Genomic DNA, 18904 nt, shown 5'->3' on the forward strand with positions numbered 1-18904 from the left:
AAGGTCGGAACCATCCAGGGTGGTGATGCTGGTCAGGTGTGCGGGTGCAGGCAGCGAACGGTTGAAAAGCATGCATTTGGTTTTACTAGCGTTTAAGAGTAGTTGGAGGCCACGGAAGGAGTGTTGTATGGCATTGAAGCTCGTTTGGAGGTTAGATAGCACAGTGTCCAAGGACGGGCCGGAAGTATATAGAATGGTGTCGTCTGCGTAGAGGTGGATCAGGGAATCGCCCGCAGCAAGAGCAACATCATTGATATATACAGAGAAAAGAGTCGGCCCGAGGATTGAACCCTGTGGCACCCCCATAGAGACTGCCAGAGGACCGGACAGCATGCCCTCCGATTTGACACACTGAACTCTGTCTGCAAAGTAATTGGTGAACCAGGCAAGGCAGTCATCCGAAAAACCGAGGCTACTGAGTCTGCCGATAAGAATATGGTGATTGACAGAGTCAAACGCCTTGGCAAGGTCGATGAAGACGGCTGCACAGTACTGTCTTTTATCGATGGCGGTTATGATATCGTTTAGTACCTTGAGCGTGGCTGAGGTGCACCCGTGACCGGCTCGGAAACCCGATTGCACAGCGGAGAAGGTACGGTGGGATTCGAGATGGTCAGTGACCTGTTTGTTGACTTGGCTTTCAAAGACCTTAGATAGGCAGGGCAGGATGGATATAGGTCTGTAACAGTTTGGGTCCAGGGTGTCTCCCCCTCTGAAGAGGGGGATGACTGCGGCAGCTTTCCAATTCTTGGGGATCTCAGACGATATGAAAGAGAGGTTGAACAGGCTGGTAATAGGGGTTGCGACAATGGCGGCGGATAGTTTCAGAAATAGAGGGTCCAGATTGTCAAGCCCAGCTAATTTGTACGGGTCCAGGTTTTGCAGCTATCTGGATTTGGGTAAAGGAGAACCTGGAGAGGCTTGGGCAAGTAGCTGCGGGGGGTGCGGAGCTGTTGGCTGAGGTTGGAGTAGCCAGGCGGAAGGCATGGCCAGCTGTTGAGAAATGCTTGTTGAAGTTTTCGATAATCATGGATTTATCGGTGGTGACCGTGTTACCTAGCCTCAGTGCAGTGGGCAGCTGGGAGGAGGTGCTCTTGTTCTCCATGGACTTCACAGTGTCCCAGAACTTTTTGGAGTTGGAGCTACAGGATGCAAACTTCTGCCTGAAGAAGCTGGCCTTAGCTTTCCTGACTGACTGCGTGTATTGGTTCCTGACTTCCCTGAACAGTTGCATATCGCGGGGACTATTCGATGCTATTGCAGTCCGCCACAGGATATTTTTGTGCTGGTCGAGGGCAGTCAGGTCTGGAGTGAACCAAGGGCTGTATCTGTTCTTAGTTCTGCATTTTTTGAACGGAGCATGCTTATCTAAAATGGTGAGGAAGTTACTTTTAAAGAATGACCAGGCATCCTCAACTGACGGGATGAGGTCAATGTCCTTCCAGGATACCCGGGCCAGGTCGATTAGAAAGGCCTGCTCACAGAAGTGTTTTAGGGAGCGTTTGACAGTGATGAGGGGTGGTCGTTTGACAGCGGCTCCGTAGCGGATACAGGCAATGAGGCAGTGATCGCTGAGATCCTGGTTGAAGACAGCAGAGGTGTATTTGGAGGGCCAGTTGGTCAGCATGACATCTATGAGGGTGCCCTTGTTTACAGATTTAAGGTTGTACCTGGTGGGTTCCTTGATGATTTGTGTGAGATTGAGGGCATCTAGCTTAGATTGTAGGACTGCCGAGGTGTTAAGCATATCCCAGTTTAGGTCACCTAACAGAACAAACTCTGAAGCTAGATGGGGGGCGATCAATTCACAAATAGTGTCCAGGGCACAGCTGGGAGCTGAGGGGGGTCGGTAGCAGGCGGCAACAGTGAGAGACTTATTTCTGGAGAGAGTAATTTTCAAAATTAGTAGTTTGAACTGTTTGGGTATGGACCTGGAAAGTATGACATTACTTTGCAGGCTCTCTCTGCAGTAAACTGCAACTCCTCCCCCTTTGGCAGTTCTATCTTGACGGAAGATGTTATAGTTGGGTATAGAAATCTCTGAATTTTTGGTGGCCTTCCTGAGCCAGGATTCAGACACGGCAAGGACATCAGGGTTAGCAGAGTGTGCTAAAGCAGTGAGTAAAACAAACTTAGGGAGGAGGCTTCTGATGTTGACATGCATGAAACCAAGGCTTTTTCGATCACAGAAGTCAACAAATGAGGGTGCCTGGGGACAAGTTCTCATTTGCAACTGCGACCTGGCCAAGATAAGCAGTTCGACACATACAACAACACAGAGTTACCCATGGAATAAGCAAACATACAATCAATAATACAGTGGAAAAAATCTATATACAGATTGTGCAAATGAGGTAGAATAGGAGAGGCAAGGCAATAAATAGGCCATGGTGGCGAAGTAATTATAATAAAGCAATTAAAAACACTGGAATGGTAGAATGTGCAGAAGATGAATGCACAAGTAGACACTGGGGTGCAAAGGAGCAAGATAAATAAATAAATACAGTATGGGGATGAGGTAGATTGGATGGGCTATTTACAGATGAGCTATGTACAGGTGCAGTGATCTGTGAGCTGCTCTGACAGCTGGTGCTTAAAGTTAGTGAGGGAGGTAAGAGTCTCCAGCTTCAGTGATTTTTCCAGTTCGTTCCAGTCATTGGAAGCAGAGAAACTGTAAATGTAGTGTTTAAAGCAAGAAAATACCCGTTCTTCAACATGTCATGGATACTCTCAGGTCCACAGTTGTGGTTGGCTGTTTTGGCTTCAGGTCAGTTTTTAGTTTGCCTTTATTTAACCAGGAAGGGCTCATTGAGATTAAAATCTCTTTTTCAAGAGCGCCCTGGCCAAGATAGGCAGTCATTACAAAAAAATTACAGACAGACATGAAAAACTACAAGTAATCTAGTAAAAACCATTGAATTCACAAGAGTATAAAACAGCAAATTAAAAACATTGACAGGTCAGGGAATCAGCCTCAAAATCCTTCAGTGATTTAAAAACACCAATCGGGACAAGTTCTTCCAGTTTAAAAGTATTTTGTAAGGTGTTCCAAGACGATGGAGCAGAGTACATAAAAGCCCTTTTACCAAATTCAGTTCGGACATTTGGAACAGTTAGCAGGATAAAGTCCAGCAAACGAAGAGAGTACCCACCACATTTCTGAACAATAAAAATGCACAAATAAAAAAGGTAGTAAACCCAAAATGGTTTTGTAAATAAAAGTATACCAGTGACTGAGCCTACGAGTGACTAGAGAAGGCCAGCCAACCCTGGTATACAAAGTGCAGTGGTGCGTAAGGGTTTTGCAGTTTAAAAGAAATCTCAAAGTGCCATGGTAAAGAGTGTCAATTGATCTCAAACACTGAGCAGAAGCATTCATATATAAAATATCCCCATAGTCTAGTAAAGGCATAAATGTAGCTGATACTAGCCTCCTTCTGGCTTCAAAGGAAAATATACATGAGCATGAGTACCTGAGTTCTTTCCGTTGTCAGTGTTCTTGGCTCTGTACTCTATTGATTAGGCCTGTGGCACCCAGGGCAGATGTACTATCTTATTAGCAGCTGCCGATGCCTGAACAGGAAAGATTTTAAAAGTCTGCCACTGTCCCAAGGATCACAATCATTAGCATGTATATTTTAAGGTTGGGCAACCATATGTCCTCAATCTCCTGGGGACTGTCCCCGGTTTTAGTTTTGTCAGAAGAAAAAAGCAACTCTGGAGTTAAATTGAGTCAGATATTTCATTATTCAAACACTGTATCCAATCAGATTTTAATGTAAAAATGTTGTCTGACCTTATACCAAACGCTTCTCCCGCAGACCTTTTTATGAGAATGCTCAGGTGAATGTTTGATGACAGTGATAGATACATTGCAACCACCAGATAAACAACCATGGCCAGAAAGTGTTGCATCCAACAGCATAGGCTACCAAACTTGGGTGATTCTAAAATTACTAGATAGAAATGGATAACCCCTCCCAGTCTGTGTTATAATGAATAACAGTATTTGAAAGATCATTTTCAATAAATCGTCACAATAAGGTGTAGAGCATTTGATTTGCCTGCTGGTGGACAGAGTATGTGAGCAAAGCTGTGAAGGCGGAAATCCCGCTCATGGAGCGGTGCATTTATTAACCTGTTGAGTGTAGGGGGCAGTATTTCGATGTTCGGATGAAAAATGTACCCAAATGAAACTGCCTATTTCTCAGGCACAGAATATGCATATAATTGTCAGATTAGGATAGAAAACACTCTAAAGCTTCCAAAACGGTCAAAATATTGTCTGTGAGTATAACAGAACTGATATTGCAGGCGAAAACCTGAGGAAAATCCAACAAGGAAGTGCCTAAGAGAAACAAATCTCCCTGTTCCATTGCATGCCTTCCCTCCATTTAAAGGGATATCAACCAGATTCATTTTCCTATGGCTTCCACATGGTATGAACAGTCTTTAGACATAGTTTAAGGCTTTTATTCTGAGAAATGAGCGAGAAGGATCACATCATGTCAGTGGATGGCTGGGTGCCAGCAGAGTTTTGCATGCGCAACAGCTTGGAGCAGACATTTTCTCTCTCTCCTATTGAAAAAGCTATGGTCCGGTTGAAATATTATCGATTATTTATTGTAAAAACAACCTGAGGATTGATTATAAAAAACATATGACATGTTTCTACAAACTTTACGGATACTATTTGGAATTTTTGACTGCCCCGTCGTGACTGCTCGAGCCTGTAGATTTCTGAACAAAACGCGCCAACCAAATGGAGGTATTTTGGATATAAAAATAATCTTTATGAAACAAAAGGAACATTTATTGTTTAACTGGGAGTCTCGTGAGTGCAAACATCTGAAGATCAAAGGTTAGCAATTCATTTTATTGCTTTTCTGACCAATCTACTTTGCTGCTAGCAGGTTGTAATGTTTTGTCTGCTGAGAGAGATGTCCTAACAAACACTTGGATAGCTTTTTCTGCAGAGCTTTTTTTTTAAATCTGACACGCCAGGCGCTTGTGATTTCATGAACATTTTATATTTTTAGTAATTTAATTTGAATTTGGCGCTCGGCAATTCAGCGGATGTTGACAAATGATCCCGCTAACGGGATGGGTGTGCCAAGAAGTGAAATTCACCATTTAACCGACACCCATCTATTTTTGTGACTACCTGGACCTACCATTTGTTTTTGAAGTATTGAAACCAAACGATTTGAATTAAAAGTATTTTAATAAACAACAAGAAAAGGTGACTAAGTAGCTCTCATTTCAAATAGGCTACATGTCATGTTAAACAGCATATGAACACTATATAGGTCAGGAGCCAGACAGGTAGCCTAAATAAAATCATTATTTAGGCAAAAGCACGCAAATAAATAAATTGTGAAGCATTTGCGAGTGACACTAGGCTGGCAGGGACATTAAGCGCTCAGCATTCAAACAACATTTTGTTGATTGCACATAAGTTATGACTTACTTAGAATTCATTACAAATTAAACGAAAAATGCCTTAGGCTCCATTACAGTGCCTTTGAATACATTTTTGGAAACATGAGTTTGGCCAGAGTGTCTTGCTTCAGGCTCAAGGAGAGCAGTGGAGAATACCTGGGCAGGGATGCGTAGTTATTCATTTTACATTTTTCTGTAGGTAGGCCTAAAGAGTTTAGGCAAAATAACCCTACCAAAAAAGGAAAGCTCCTTGAAAGAGGCAATATGCCAGCACTATTGGGCCAAAATCACTGATGGCCTATTGTACAGATTACAGAATGAAAATGAACAAAACTTAAGAGATCTGATTTTTTGTTTAGAAATACTTTGCTACAATGACAAACTTAGCTAGCTACCCACTTCGTTCCTTTTTGTTAGCATGTGCAAGTTCTTTCGGGATACCCGTCTTTTCAGATTCCACAATGACTCTTTAGTTGTGGACACATCACCGCACTGCGTCTCTTGCTCCTCCTCATCTTTGCGAGTTACCTTGATTTTTCATCTGTGTGTTTAATCAGATTCTTCATGAATTACAGTTCATAGAAGGAAAGCAGTCAATTTAAATAAATATATTAGGCCCTAATTTATGGATTTCACATAACTGGGCAGGGGCATAGCCATGGGAGGGCATAGACCCATCTACTCGGGAGCCAGGGCCAGCCAAACAGAAATAGTTTTTACCCACAATCTTGGCAAAGGAGAAAACCTTCACTAACAGGGATTTAAACATTTTATTTTGCACAATATAAGACAAATAAGCTGTGTGTGTGTATATGGAACATTTCTGGAATATTTTATTTTAGCTAATGCCCCTCCTGTACTCCCTATTCACTCATGACTGCATGGCCAGGCATGACTCCATCGCCGTCATTCAGTTTGCCGTTGACAGCAGTGGTAGGCCTGATCACTGACAGCGATGAGACGGCCTATAGGGAGAAGGTCAGAGACCTGGCCGTGTGGTGCCAGGATACCAACTCTCCCTCAGCGTGATCAAGACAAAGAAGATGATTGTGGACTAGAGGAAAAGGAGGACCGAGCACACCCCCATTCTCATCGCAAGGGCTGTAGTGGAGCAGGTTGAGAACTTCAAGTTCCTTGGTGTCCACATCAACAACAAACTAACATGGTCCAAACACACCAAGACAGTCATGAAGAGGGCACGACAAAGCTGATTTCCCCTCAGGAGACTGAAAAGAATTTTCATGGGTCCTCAGATCCTCAAAAATATCTACAGCTGCACCATCGAGAGCATCCTGACTGGTTGCATCACTGCCTGGTATGGCAACTGCTCAACCTCCGACCGCAAGGAACTACAGAGGGTAGTGCGTACGGCCCAGTACATCACTGGGGCCAAGCTTCCTGCCATCCAGGACCTCTATACCAGGCGGTGTCAGAGGAAGGCCCTAAAAATTGTCAGACTCCAGCCGCCCTAGTCATAGACTGTTCTCTCTGCTACTGCATGGCAAGCAGTACCGGAGCGCCAAGTCTAGGTACAGAACCAGTACCCCCTGTATATAGCCTCAGCATTGTTATTTTACTGCTGTGCTTTAATTGTTACTTTTGTATTTTTTTTATTTAAGAATTTTACTTAATTTATACTTAACACTTATTTTTCTTACAACAGCATTGTTGGTTAAGTGCTTGTAAGTAAGCATTTCACTAAGGTTGTATTCGGCGCATGTGACAAATAAAATGTTATTTGAAACATAGGACCAACACTTTACATGTTGTGTTTATATTTTTGTTCAGTATATTTTGTTATCAGAGCTGCCGACTCTCATGCATTGGCACGAAACACACATTTGACCTCATATCTCATGAATTGAAAAGTACTGATTTAATTTTCTAATTTGTCCATTGTATAGTCAGCATGTTTACTTGATCGGCCACCAGAGATCCTTGTTCGAGGCCCTGTCGCAGCCGGCCGCGACTGAGTAGCACTGTTTTGTCAACTAAATTAGATTGCGGTTACTCCCATCCCTATCGCAGAATGCAGCCTTTTGACAGCATGTACTAAAGTCGATTTAATCCACACTTGCATTAGTCGCCTCGTTTGGTGATTAGCATCTAGGCTGTGACAACGACAAGGCAGCAGACACATCTACAGTATGTTTTAGCAGGGAATTTTGGTAGGGTGACCTGATTTGTAACTATGACAATTTTGGCAAACAGTTTGTACGATTTATTCTGGGGGGCAATAAATAAAAACATTTGGTTAGGGTGTAGGGGAAGATTTTTGTAATCTTGTCTTCAGGATATTTTATTATCTGTTACATTGCATTTATTCTTATCAGTGGAACAATTCTCATTCTTAGCAAATCTCTCTCCAAGCTTTCTTCAAAAGTTGGCAGCCCAGCCACCTCTTGAAGAGCATAGTCAGACCTACAAATTTCCAATTATTCCATGCAAGACAATTGTGCACATTTTTAGAGTTACACAGCAAGTAACTGCATGCTTTTTATGATCAGTAAGCATCAATGATCATGTAATTTCAGATATGTGACGGTACCTTATCCATTTGGCATGTAGCTAGCTAAGCAAACATCATTTAGCTTGCTTCAGAGATTAGGCTTCTGGAAAGAGCTTGACACCCTGGTAAAGTTGTCAGTCGGACTACTATCATCACCACTCTACATAGATAGCAAGCAAATCAAACAATATTTGGATATAGTCATCTAGTTTATCCCCTGAAAGTTTGCTTTTTACCTAGCCATATTTACGTGATCTGTTATTAGCTAGCTATCCAATTTGAAGTGGTCCTTCAATCATTCAATGTAGCCTATATGTCTGTCAGCAGCAATCATAATAAAAAATGTACAAACAATGTTGAAAAGGGGATCATGTTAGCTAACTTTGCTAGGTAGGCCTACATTGGTTGGAGGGAAAAAAGTACATTTAGGTCTGTACAACATGTTACTGGTAGCTTGCAAAGTAAACATTATCTGCTAACAGTATCATGTAAAATGCGCTCTTCTGCTGCTTGACAGGCAGAACCCTCAAAAGATGGGAAATTAACATAAACCATTCAGGTATTGTTCACTTTTATATCACTCAAATATCCAATAAATGGTGGCCAATATTGAGAGATATTACGTATCTGAAACGTATCTGAAATGACATGATCAATTGATGTTTACTGATCATGAAAAGCATGCGGTTACTTGCTGTATAACTGACAGAGCTAAATGTGCGCAATTGCCTTGCATGGAATATTCTGAAATTCATAGGTCTGACTATGCTCTTCAAGAGGTGATGATATTACAACCAAATAGTTATCATTTATTTTCTTCATCCTTACTTCATTTGCACACACTGTATACAGATTTTTCTATTGTGTTATTGACCACGTTTGTTTATCCCATGAAAGAGGCCTACAAGTCACAGTGTTTCACACCCACTGTGAAATTTGGTGGAGGATCGGTGATGATCTGGGGGTGCTTCAGCAAGGCTGGAATCGGGCAGATTTGCCTTTGTGAAGGACGCATGAATCAAGCCACGTACAAGGTTGTCCTGGAAGAAAACTAGCTTCCTTCTGCTCTGACAATGTTCCCCAACTCTGAGGATTGGTTTTTCCAGCAGGACAATGCTCCATGCCACACAGCCAGGGCAATCAAGGTGTGGATGGAGAACCACCAGTTCAAGACCCTGTCATGGCCAGCCCAATCTCCAGACCTGAACCCCATTGAAAATCTCGAATGTGATCAAGAGGAAGATAGATCGTCACAAGCCATCAAACAAAGCTGAACTGCTTGAATTTTTGTGCCAGGAGTGGCATAAAGTCACCCAACATCAATGTGAAAGACTGGTGGAGAGCATGCAAAGACGCATGAAAGCTGTGATTGAAAATCAGGGTTATTCCACCAAATATTGATTTCTGAACTCTTCCTTAAGTTACACATTAGTACTGTGTTGTGTTGGGGAATAATCAGAATTTGTTGGTAAGATAGGTAAGATGTTTTATATTCATCATATTTTTATAAGTTACTTCTCATCAGAATGTTTATTTTTGCATAATACTGTGGCCGGGTTGCAGTCATCTGTTCTCTGTCAGGACTAAATTACTTGGGCCGCAGAGAGGGGAGAGGTCAAGCGTGTATCTCTTGGCTGCACAATGTCTGTGTGCCAGTCAACGTGTCTCTGTGATCTTGTCAAGGAGGGGGCATTTGATATATTCCTGTTGATATGAGGATTTGTTTTATGGTTCTGAGTTTGAGAAAAGAACATAGTTTAGGAGACAAAGCTGAATGATAAATTATGGCCAATGCTGTCTGGCTATGTGTGTCTTTGCTATAAAGGATCTCAGTTGCAATGTGTAAGGACTCTCAGAGAATTCATTTATAGACACTGAATTGATCTGAGAGTCACAGGGTTGTGATGGAGCTCATAAAATTAAAGATGGACTTTATGACTTTAACTCTGACTTGTGTGTGGTTTGCTCTCATGATTTGGTAAATAGAGAATTTCCACGACAGTTGTTTAAAAATGAAAATGAACTTACTTTCTTTGCATTATTCGAGGTCTGCCAACACTGCATATTTTTTTGTTATTTTGACCAGTTTGCATTTTCTGCAAATAAATGCTCTAAATGACAATATTTCTATTCGGAATTTGGGAAAAATGTTGTCAGTAGTTTATAGAATAAAACACATTTTCATTTTACCCAAACACATACATATAACTAGTAAAACCAGAGAAACTGATCATTTTGCAGTGGTCTCTTCATTTTTTACAGAGCTGTATACTGAACAAAAATGAAACACAACATGCAAAAAATGTACAATTTTACTGAGTCACAGTTCATAAGGAAATCAGTAAATTGAAACAAATTCTTTAGGCCCTAATCTGTGGATTTCACATGACTTGGAATACAAATATGCAACTGTTGGTCACAAATACCTTTAAAAAAAGGTAGGGGTGTGGATCAGAAAACCAGCCAGTATCTGGTGAGACCACCATTTGCCCCATGCAGCGCAACACATCTCCTTCGCATAGAGTTGATCACGCTGTTGATTGTGGGCTATGGAATGTTTTCCCACTCCTCTTTAATGGCTGTGCGAAGTTGCTGGATATTAGAGGGAACTGGAACACGCTGTCATAAACGTCGATCCAGAGCGCCACAAACAATGGGTGACATGTCTGGTGAGTATGCAGGCCATGGAAGAACTGGGAAATGTTCAGCTTCCAGGAAGATCCTTGCACAATGGAGCGGTGCATTATCATGCTGAAACATGAGATGATAGAGGCGGATGAATGACAATGGGAATCAGGATCTTGTCACTGTATCTCTGCATTCAAATTGCCATCGATAAAAATGCAATTGTGTTCGTTGTCTGTAGCTTATGGCTGCCCATACCGTAACCCTACCGCCACCATGGGGCACTCTGTTTACAACGTTGACATCAGCAAACCGCTCGCCTACAATCTACATACACGTGGTGTGCAGTTGTGAGGCCGGTTGGACGTACTGCCACATTTTCTAAAATTATGTTAGAGGCAGCTTATGGTAGAGAAATGGTCAATTCTCGGGCAACATCTCGTGGACATTCCTGCAAATTTTAGAGTGTCATTTTATTGTTCCCAGCACAAACAGCACAACATTTTAGAAAAATTAACTTTTTGTGCACATGGAAAATGTCTGGGATCTTGTATTTCAGCTCGTGAAACATGGGACCAAAACTGAACATGTTTTTATATTTTTATTGATTGTAGTTCAATGCCATTGCTTGTTTGTTTTTGCTATAAAGACAGCTTTGCTGCCTAAGATAAGATATTTCACATCGTACATGCGCTCTAAAATAAAATAAACGCTACTGATGACTTATGAGAGGTGTGTGTGTAGGGAAGGGGGGCAAGACGAAGACTACATCAACAGCCAAACTGTTTCTCCCACTCCCTTCCCCAATCTCTCACTCTTCATTACTTACCAGCTTCAGGATCCAGCTTGATTTATTTGTTTATCGACTTTCCGGAATGGCCATTATTTAGACCATAAATCTTATCCAAACTACTTATAACAAGCTGGCACAATACCTTGCTACTCATAAATTGAACAAAGCAAGGCAACGTTTACCACCGGCAAGAGCAACAGAGAAATGGAAGCAGTAACAGAGTGAATGTGTTGCATTTGTAGGCCCGTGCCTGGCTCCCTATAGCAGTGGAGTATGATACACCCTGAGAGGAGGTGATTCTAGCTGATGACCTTGCTGGTCCACTTCTCAGAGGTGATTATACTGTGTTGGTACCGCATCACTGCTCCACATAGTTACAGTAACTCTACCCTCTCACCCATCTGGAGTCAATCAGAGGCCGAGCCATTACTGCTCTCCAAAGTCCTCTGACTGGCTAGTGTCACCTTGCCAGCCAGACACTCTCTTAGCACAGCCGGACTAAGAGCCGAGACCAGACTTTGAACTTATGGCACACAGAGCATCCATCCAAAACTGTGCTGTCTCACTGAAGTTCTACTCATTTTTACCTTTGGCTGAGTTAGCCTATTACCTCAAGCTTCCACTGAGCCCTTGCATCATAAAGGGAGAGTCAAAACAAAGACTCATGAGCAAATTTCATGAGCAATATTAGACAATAAATTGGTATAACAGAATGTATTTTTTTATTTAAACGTCACTTTCGGTTGCTTTGCATTAATATTCTTTGTTGGACAGTGTTAATTATTAAGTATAGCGCAATAGTGGAAAAGGCAAATTCCAGGCAAATGCACCGCTAAGGAATGTTCCCCATACACATTCATAAAAGACATACAAATAAGCATGGACATGAACAAATCTACACACACACACACACACACACACACACACACACACACACGGCAGGCCAAGGACTCACCCAGTGAGGACGACCACAAAGTCCATTACGTTCCAGCCGTTGCGGAGGTACGAGCCTTTGTGAAATGCAAAGCCCAAGGCGATAATCTTAATGCCAGCCTCGAAACAGAATATTCCAATAAAGTAGGGCTCTGTGTCATCCTGCAGAGAGACAGGGAACAAGGGAGAGGGAAATAAAGCATGGCAGAAGAGAGACAGGGAACAAGGGAGAGGGAAATGAAGCATGGCAGAAGAGAGACAGGGAACAAGGGAGAGGGAAATGAAGCATGGCAAAAGAGAGACAGGGAACAAGGGAGAGGGAAATAAAGCATGGCAGAAGAGAGACAGGGAACAAGGGAGAGGGAAATGAAGCATGGCAGAAGAGAGGCAGGGAACAAGGGAGAGGGAAATAAAGCATGGCAGAAGAGAGACAGGGAACAAGGGAGAGGGAAATGAAGCATGGCAGAAGAGAGACAGGGAACAAGGAAGAGGGAAATAAAGCATGGAAGAAGAGAGACAGGGAACAAGGGAAAATGAAGCATGGCAGAAGAGAGGCAGGGAACAAGGGAGATGAAGCATGGCAGAAGAGAGGCAGGGAACAAGGGAGAGGGAAATGAAGCATGGCAGAAGAGAGGCAGGGAACAAGGGAGAGGGAAATGAAGCATGGCAGAAGAGAGGCAGGGAACAAGGGAGAGGGAAATGAAGCATGGCAGAAGAGAGACAGGGAACAAGGGAGAGGGAAATGAAGCATGGCAGAAGAGAGGCAGGGAACAAGGGAGAGGGAAATGAAGCATGGCAGAAGAGAGGCAGGGAACAAGGGAGAGGGAAATGAAGCATGGCAGAAGAGAGACAGGGAACAAGGGAGAGGGAAATGAAGCATGGCAGAAGAGAGAAAGAGAAGGGGGATTGTTTATTTTACTTTTCTACTAGCATGTGGAGAATGGGTCAAGGAATGGAACCCTCTCTTCATGGATGAAAAGAGGAGAGGGAGAGAGGGGAAGTGAAAACATAGCCTACACCAGAAGACCAACTGTAATCTTGGACACCATTTTCAATCAGTGAGATTAACACATTCATCCTAACATGTTATCACCTGCATAAGATAAAAGCTTACATTTTACTCTTAACAAATAATACTAATTGACAGCAAATGAGTATGATTACAAATTACACAACTATAAGTTGAAGCTATTTAGTCTCCAATAGGGCTATTAGTGATTGGCTTCCTGCTAAATATATTTAACAAAACATTAAAACAATTAAACCATTTGAGTGGCATGAAGATCTTTAACAAAAAAACATTTTCAGAAAGGATGACCCTTGCTCTTGTTCAAAGAAGTGCTGGATCAGACACGTATCACATGTCACTTAACTCCGGAGGCCCTGTTACACACACAGGCACCAGCAGAGGATATTGCACGCCTTACAGTAACTTTCCTCTTTCTCTCTCTCCACAGCTCTATGAACTCAACCACCAATGCAAATAATCACAAATGAGTTTGACAGGCTAAAGGGTATGTGAGCTTTTCACTAACTGTACGGTAAGAACTAACAACAATCAAAGTAGTAAAATAATAGACATGTTTTATTAACGTCGCTGTAACAGAATGGTATGGCAAATTAAAGTGTTTTAAATAACTGGTTTGTTGTTCAGCCAGTGAAGTGATTCTGGGCCTCCCGCTGACTATGAAGACAACACACAGGGCTGAGGCTCTCAGGGCTTTAATGTAAGGAAAGACACTAATGAAGAGCATTAAGACTGACATCTATGCATCTCTGTCTGCTATAAAAGAGATAGCAGACAAAACAATGCTATGCCAAGCCTCAAACTCAACAAAAAAGAAATGTCCTCTCACTGTCAACTGCATTTATTTTCAGCAAACTTAACATGTGTAAATATTTGTATGAACATAACAATATTCAACAGATATAAACTGAACAAGTTCCACAGACATGTGACTAACAGAAATTGAATAATGTGTCCCTGAACAAAGGGGGGGGTGGTCAAAATACAAAGTCAGTATCTGTGGTGGCCACCAGCTGCATTAAGTATTGCAGTGCATCTCCTCCTCATGGACTGCACCAGATTTGCCCGTTCTTGCTGTGAGATGTTACCCCACTTCCACCAATGCACCTGTAAGTTCCCGGACATTTCTGGGGGGGAATGGCCCTAGCCATCACCCTCCGATCCAACAGGTCCCAATGGTGGCATTGTCATGCTGGAGGGCCATGTCAGGATGAGCCTGCAGGAAGGAGGTCTTCCCTGTAACGCAGTGTTGAGATTGCCTGCAATGACAACAGGCTCTTTTTGATGATGCGTGACACACCGCCCCAGACCATGACGGACCCTCCCCCTCCAAATCGATCCCGCTCCAGAGTACAGGCCTCATTCCTTCGATGATAAACGTGATTCCGACCATCACCCCTGATGAGACAAAACCACGACTCGTCAATGAAGGACACTTTTTTCTAGTCCCGTCTGGTCCAGCGACGGTGGGTTTGTGCCCATAGGTGACGCTGTTGCCAGTGATGTCTGGTGAGGACCTGCCTTACAACAGGCCTACAAGCCCTCAGTTCAGCCTCTCTCAGCCTAATGCGGTCAGTCTGAGCACTGATGGAGGGATTGTGCCTTCCTGGTATAACTTGGGAAGTTGTTGTTGCCATCCTGTATCTGTCCCGCAGGTGTGATGTTCGAATGTACCGATCCTGTGCAGGTGTTGTTACACGTGGTCTGCCACTGCGAGGACCATCAGCTGTCCATCCTGTCTCCCTGTAGCGCTGTCTTAGGTGTCACACAGTACAGACATTGCAATTTATTTCCCTGGCCACATCTGCAGTCCTCATGCCTCCTTGCAGCATGCCTAAGGCACATTCACACAGATGAGCAGGGACCCTGGGCATCTTTCTTTTGGTGTTTTTCAGAGTCAGTAGAAAAGCCTCTTTAGCGTCCTAAGTTTTCATAACTGTGACCTTAATTGCCTACCGTCTGTAAGCTGTTAGTGTCTTAACAACCGTTCCACAGGTGCATGTTCATTAATTGTTTATGGTTCATTGAACAAGCATGGGAAACACTGTTTAAACCCTTTACAATGAAGATCTGTGAAGTTATTTGGATTTTTACTAATTATCTTTGAAAGACAGGGTCCTGACAAGGGGACATTTATTTTTTTGCTGAGTTTATAATGGCTAGGCTGGAGGGTCAATCCATAAATGCATTATGTAGTACAGTAGACTGTTAACATAAGGTATAAATGTCAAATGTTCATGAATAATGAACACTCCATCTTAAGTAAATGCATCTGGAGGGGCAGAGGGGAAATCACAGGGGACCATGAGGGTAAAACTCTGCTATGGAGCTGAACAACCATGCCTGTTGACAATGTTCTATTATCATGAGCTCCACAGAACAGACACACCTCAATCTATTCACCCTGGACCATAAAAGATGCTGGTATTCCATGTTTCTTCTTGAGGGGAAGGAGGGAGAAAGGAAGAGGGGAGTTGTATATTCTCTCTCAAACACTAATCAGTTTCTCAGGTGTCGAGTACCTTGTGTTTTCTTGTGCCACTACGCCACTGCTGATGTTGCATCACAATTACGGAGATAATTGAGAACAGGAGCAGGTGACTACATTTGAGGGGAGTCATTAACCTTATCTCACCAAGCTGTTGCATCAGAGCCTTTTATGTCTTTTCCTCTATTTTATACAGACTCCCAGGAGTCAAAACATCCTTAAGACCGATCTGTGAGCTAAGTGCTGAACAATGTAATGCTATTCTATGCGTGTCCTGACTGAAGACGCTGTGTTGGAGGATTGTGGTGCTGTTTTTCTAATGGCTACGTGGCAGCCCCTCCGGCTTCATTCTTTCACAGCTTAAAGTGAAAAGATACCATTTAAGCTTTTTACAGTTTAAACGGCATTGGTTTAATGACTCAACTGGCAGAGTTCAAACGGGGGTTTAAGCTACGCGTGTGAGCAGTTGGGGGAACAAGGGGCCTGTGGAGGAGAAGGCGGGATCAAAGCCTGCTCAGTGTGAGGCTCAACTGACTTACAGAATGATAGCTGGGAGGAGGGGAGACACACACATCTCCATGCTTCCAAAAACTAATAAGGAAGGGGTGCTGCTCTCCCATGTACTGGAGGTGTGTCTGAGACTCAGGGCCCTCTGGGAGGTGTTGTTAGGGCTGACTGGACTGCCTCATCACAGAGTTCAAGTGGTTTAAAGCTCAAAATGAGCAAAAAGAACAAACATTCCACACTTTTACAGCAAACAAACGGAAGACAAAACTGAATAAGTATATAAATTGTAGCACTAAGTAAAGTTATAGAAAGTGTGATAGGTATAGTTATCATAGGCTGTGTCGCAAATGGAATACTATTCCTTACATTGTCCACTCTGGCTCCTGCGTGTCGTGTTAGAATGCCACCATCTGACGGAAGACAATGGGGAATAGGGTGCCATTTGGTACACAACCATCCATTTGGGACTCAATGTGAGGAGTGTCTTACCAGACGTTCTGACATGGGGGTCTTGTCATTGGCTGGTAGGTGCTGCTCCAGGGCCAGTACGATGCAGTTGGCGATGATGGTGGCCAGGATCAAGTACTCAAACGGAGTGTGCAGGTTAAGGAACACAAGCCATGACAAAGAATTGCATGCACAGTAAAAAAAAAAAAAAAAACACTAACTCCGACATGTAAGTTTATTAGTCTTAACCCATAGCGGTAAATATCTCTGTATTGACATAGAATAACCTAGATTTTAAAAAAGATAGGCAAATACCCAAATTGTGTAAAGGCTGGTGAGAGTTGCCTCAACAGTGTTTATGTACAATGAGCATCACTAAAACAGTCTCACTGCCACCACCCACCTGAGGTGCCACAGAACAGATTGATCTATTTGGATGAGCAGAGCAGAACATATATTCAGCTTTAGGAAGTCACTGACTCATTGAGCTCAGTTAACCAATTAATGACATTGACTGAACAGGAGTCCAATAGATATCCTAATTCACACAGCATGGCTACACATGGACAGAAATAAAAGATGGTAGGCTAATCCCACACACTACAACAATAGACCATACTCTGCCCATGCAGGGTTGCTAAGAGCCTGGGCTGTAGAGCTATCCTTGGGTTACCATTTCAATCCGTTTTCTATGGTTGAATCATTCTACCATTTTTTTTCTGATCATTCGCCGCGGGGGGAGGCCTTTGTGGAATAGCGAGTCGGGGAGGATTGGGAAGGTTTTACTGACCCATCGACATATCACCCTAGAATCGTGTGCCCAGGGCCCGCCAGAAGCCTAACACTGCACTTTGCCCTTGCAAACAGGCCATAACGAGCCTTACTCGACTGAGTGGACAAATACGAAAAATTAATGGTGGAATCTGCCCTTTAGGCGAGGCGTTTTACAACATCAGAGCCAGCGGTCTCCAACTCACTGGGCGCTCACCTTACCATGGAAACGGACAAATCGCTGAACAGCAACAGTTGAAATGACACTGCTAACAAACAGGCAATGTGCAAACGAGACGGGTGCCTTAAAAAACTAACCCTATAATAATCCAAGAGAAGCAAGCGCTGAGAAAAACATACATACACATTGCAGAGATTAAACTCGCTCATTTACAATTGTAACTGAAAACTGAATCTAGCGAATATGTAGTTGGCAATTGCGAATCACAACCAAATATGTTTGAAGTAAAAAGCAGTTGTGCATAATTCGTGAGTGTGTACACGGTACATAGGACATTTTAACAAGTCATTAAACTGTATATGCTAACACTATTATTGGATGAAAATCCATTCTCGTGTCCAATCAGGCAGAACACTGAGTGACAGGTGTACCAGAGGTTAAGCAAAAGGTTTAATGAACTAATAATTTACACCAGAATAGGCTTACTTCCTATAAATGTAATAATCGATTGAGTACACTTACAGATGAGCTTCGAAATGGTGACAAAGGGCATACATTTGTCATGTTCAGTCAAATCAGACATACTGAAATAAAATAAAAGCGCTTCACTCCCTGTGTCATGTTTCTTAATGAAAATCTACCAATGCGTGTTTGTCAAATAAGGATATGTGCGTTATACAAATACCAATGTGTAACCTGTTTTTGGGTAGGAAAGGATATGGCCATTCGGTTATTCGCTTAGCATACTTCCTAATGAGATTGTCCTCTCGAAAGATGAACAAGGATCGGTTGACAGTGAAGCAGTTCTGTTTGACAGGGTTAGGGTTGTATATGGCCATTGTCCTGGCTCTCTGAGCCATCGACTGCTTGTACATCCTTTGGCCGCCTGGAGGACCACCAGCCCGGGCGCCCCCTCTGCCTGCGCCGGGCGCACCTCTGCCTCCTCCACCTGCTCCAGCTCCAAAGCGGGTGGGTAGACCTTCTGCGAAGCGAGCCATTCTGGAAACGCACAGATCCAACAATAAAAATCCAAACTGGTGTTAGTGGAAATGGAGGGCAGAAGCATTACAACAAACACACTTAGCCAGACCACAGGTTTGCATTAGTGTATGGCTTGTGTTTTAAGAAAATACATCGATTTTCTTTGTGTAAATCCTTTCCTTTTTGTCCATTCTCAAAGA

The 18904-nt window shown here is 42.9% G+C and overlaps 1 protein-coding gene across 6 annotated transcripts in view; it reads right to left on the reverse strand.

The window, feature by feature from the left end:
* The window catches only part of LOC112220330 (voltage-dependent N-type calcium channel subunit alpha-1B-like), a 227845-nt gene that overhangs the window by 199055 nt on the left and 9886 nt on the right, over nt 1-18904 (reverse strand). For all 6 annotated transcript variants that reach the window (XM_042302402.1, XM_042302406.1, XM_042302403.1 and 3 more), the window contains 3 exons: nt 18444-18722; nt 16814-16919; nt 12325-12464 (listed from right to left, as the gene is read on the reverse strand). In XM_042302402.1, the coding sequence (XP_042158336.1) occupies nt 12325-12464; nt 16814-16919; nt 18444-18722 (525 nt within the window). The remainder of the gene's footprint in view (nt 1-12324; nt 12465-16813; nt 16920-18443; nt 18723-18904) is intronic.

Source organism: Oncorhynchus tshawytscha, linkage group LG20 (genome assembly GCF_018296145.1).
Source record: "Oncorhynchus tshawytscha isolate Ot180627B linkage group LG20, Otsh_v2.0, whole genome shotgun sequence".
NCBI lineage: Eukaryota > Metazoa > Chordata > Actinopteri > Salmoniformes > Salmonidae > Oncorhynchus > Oncorhynchus tshawytscha.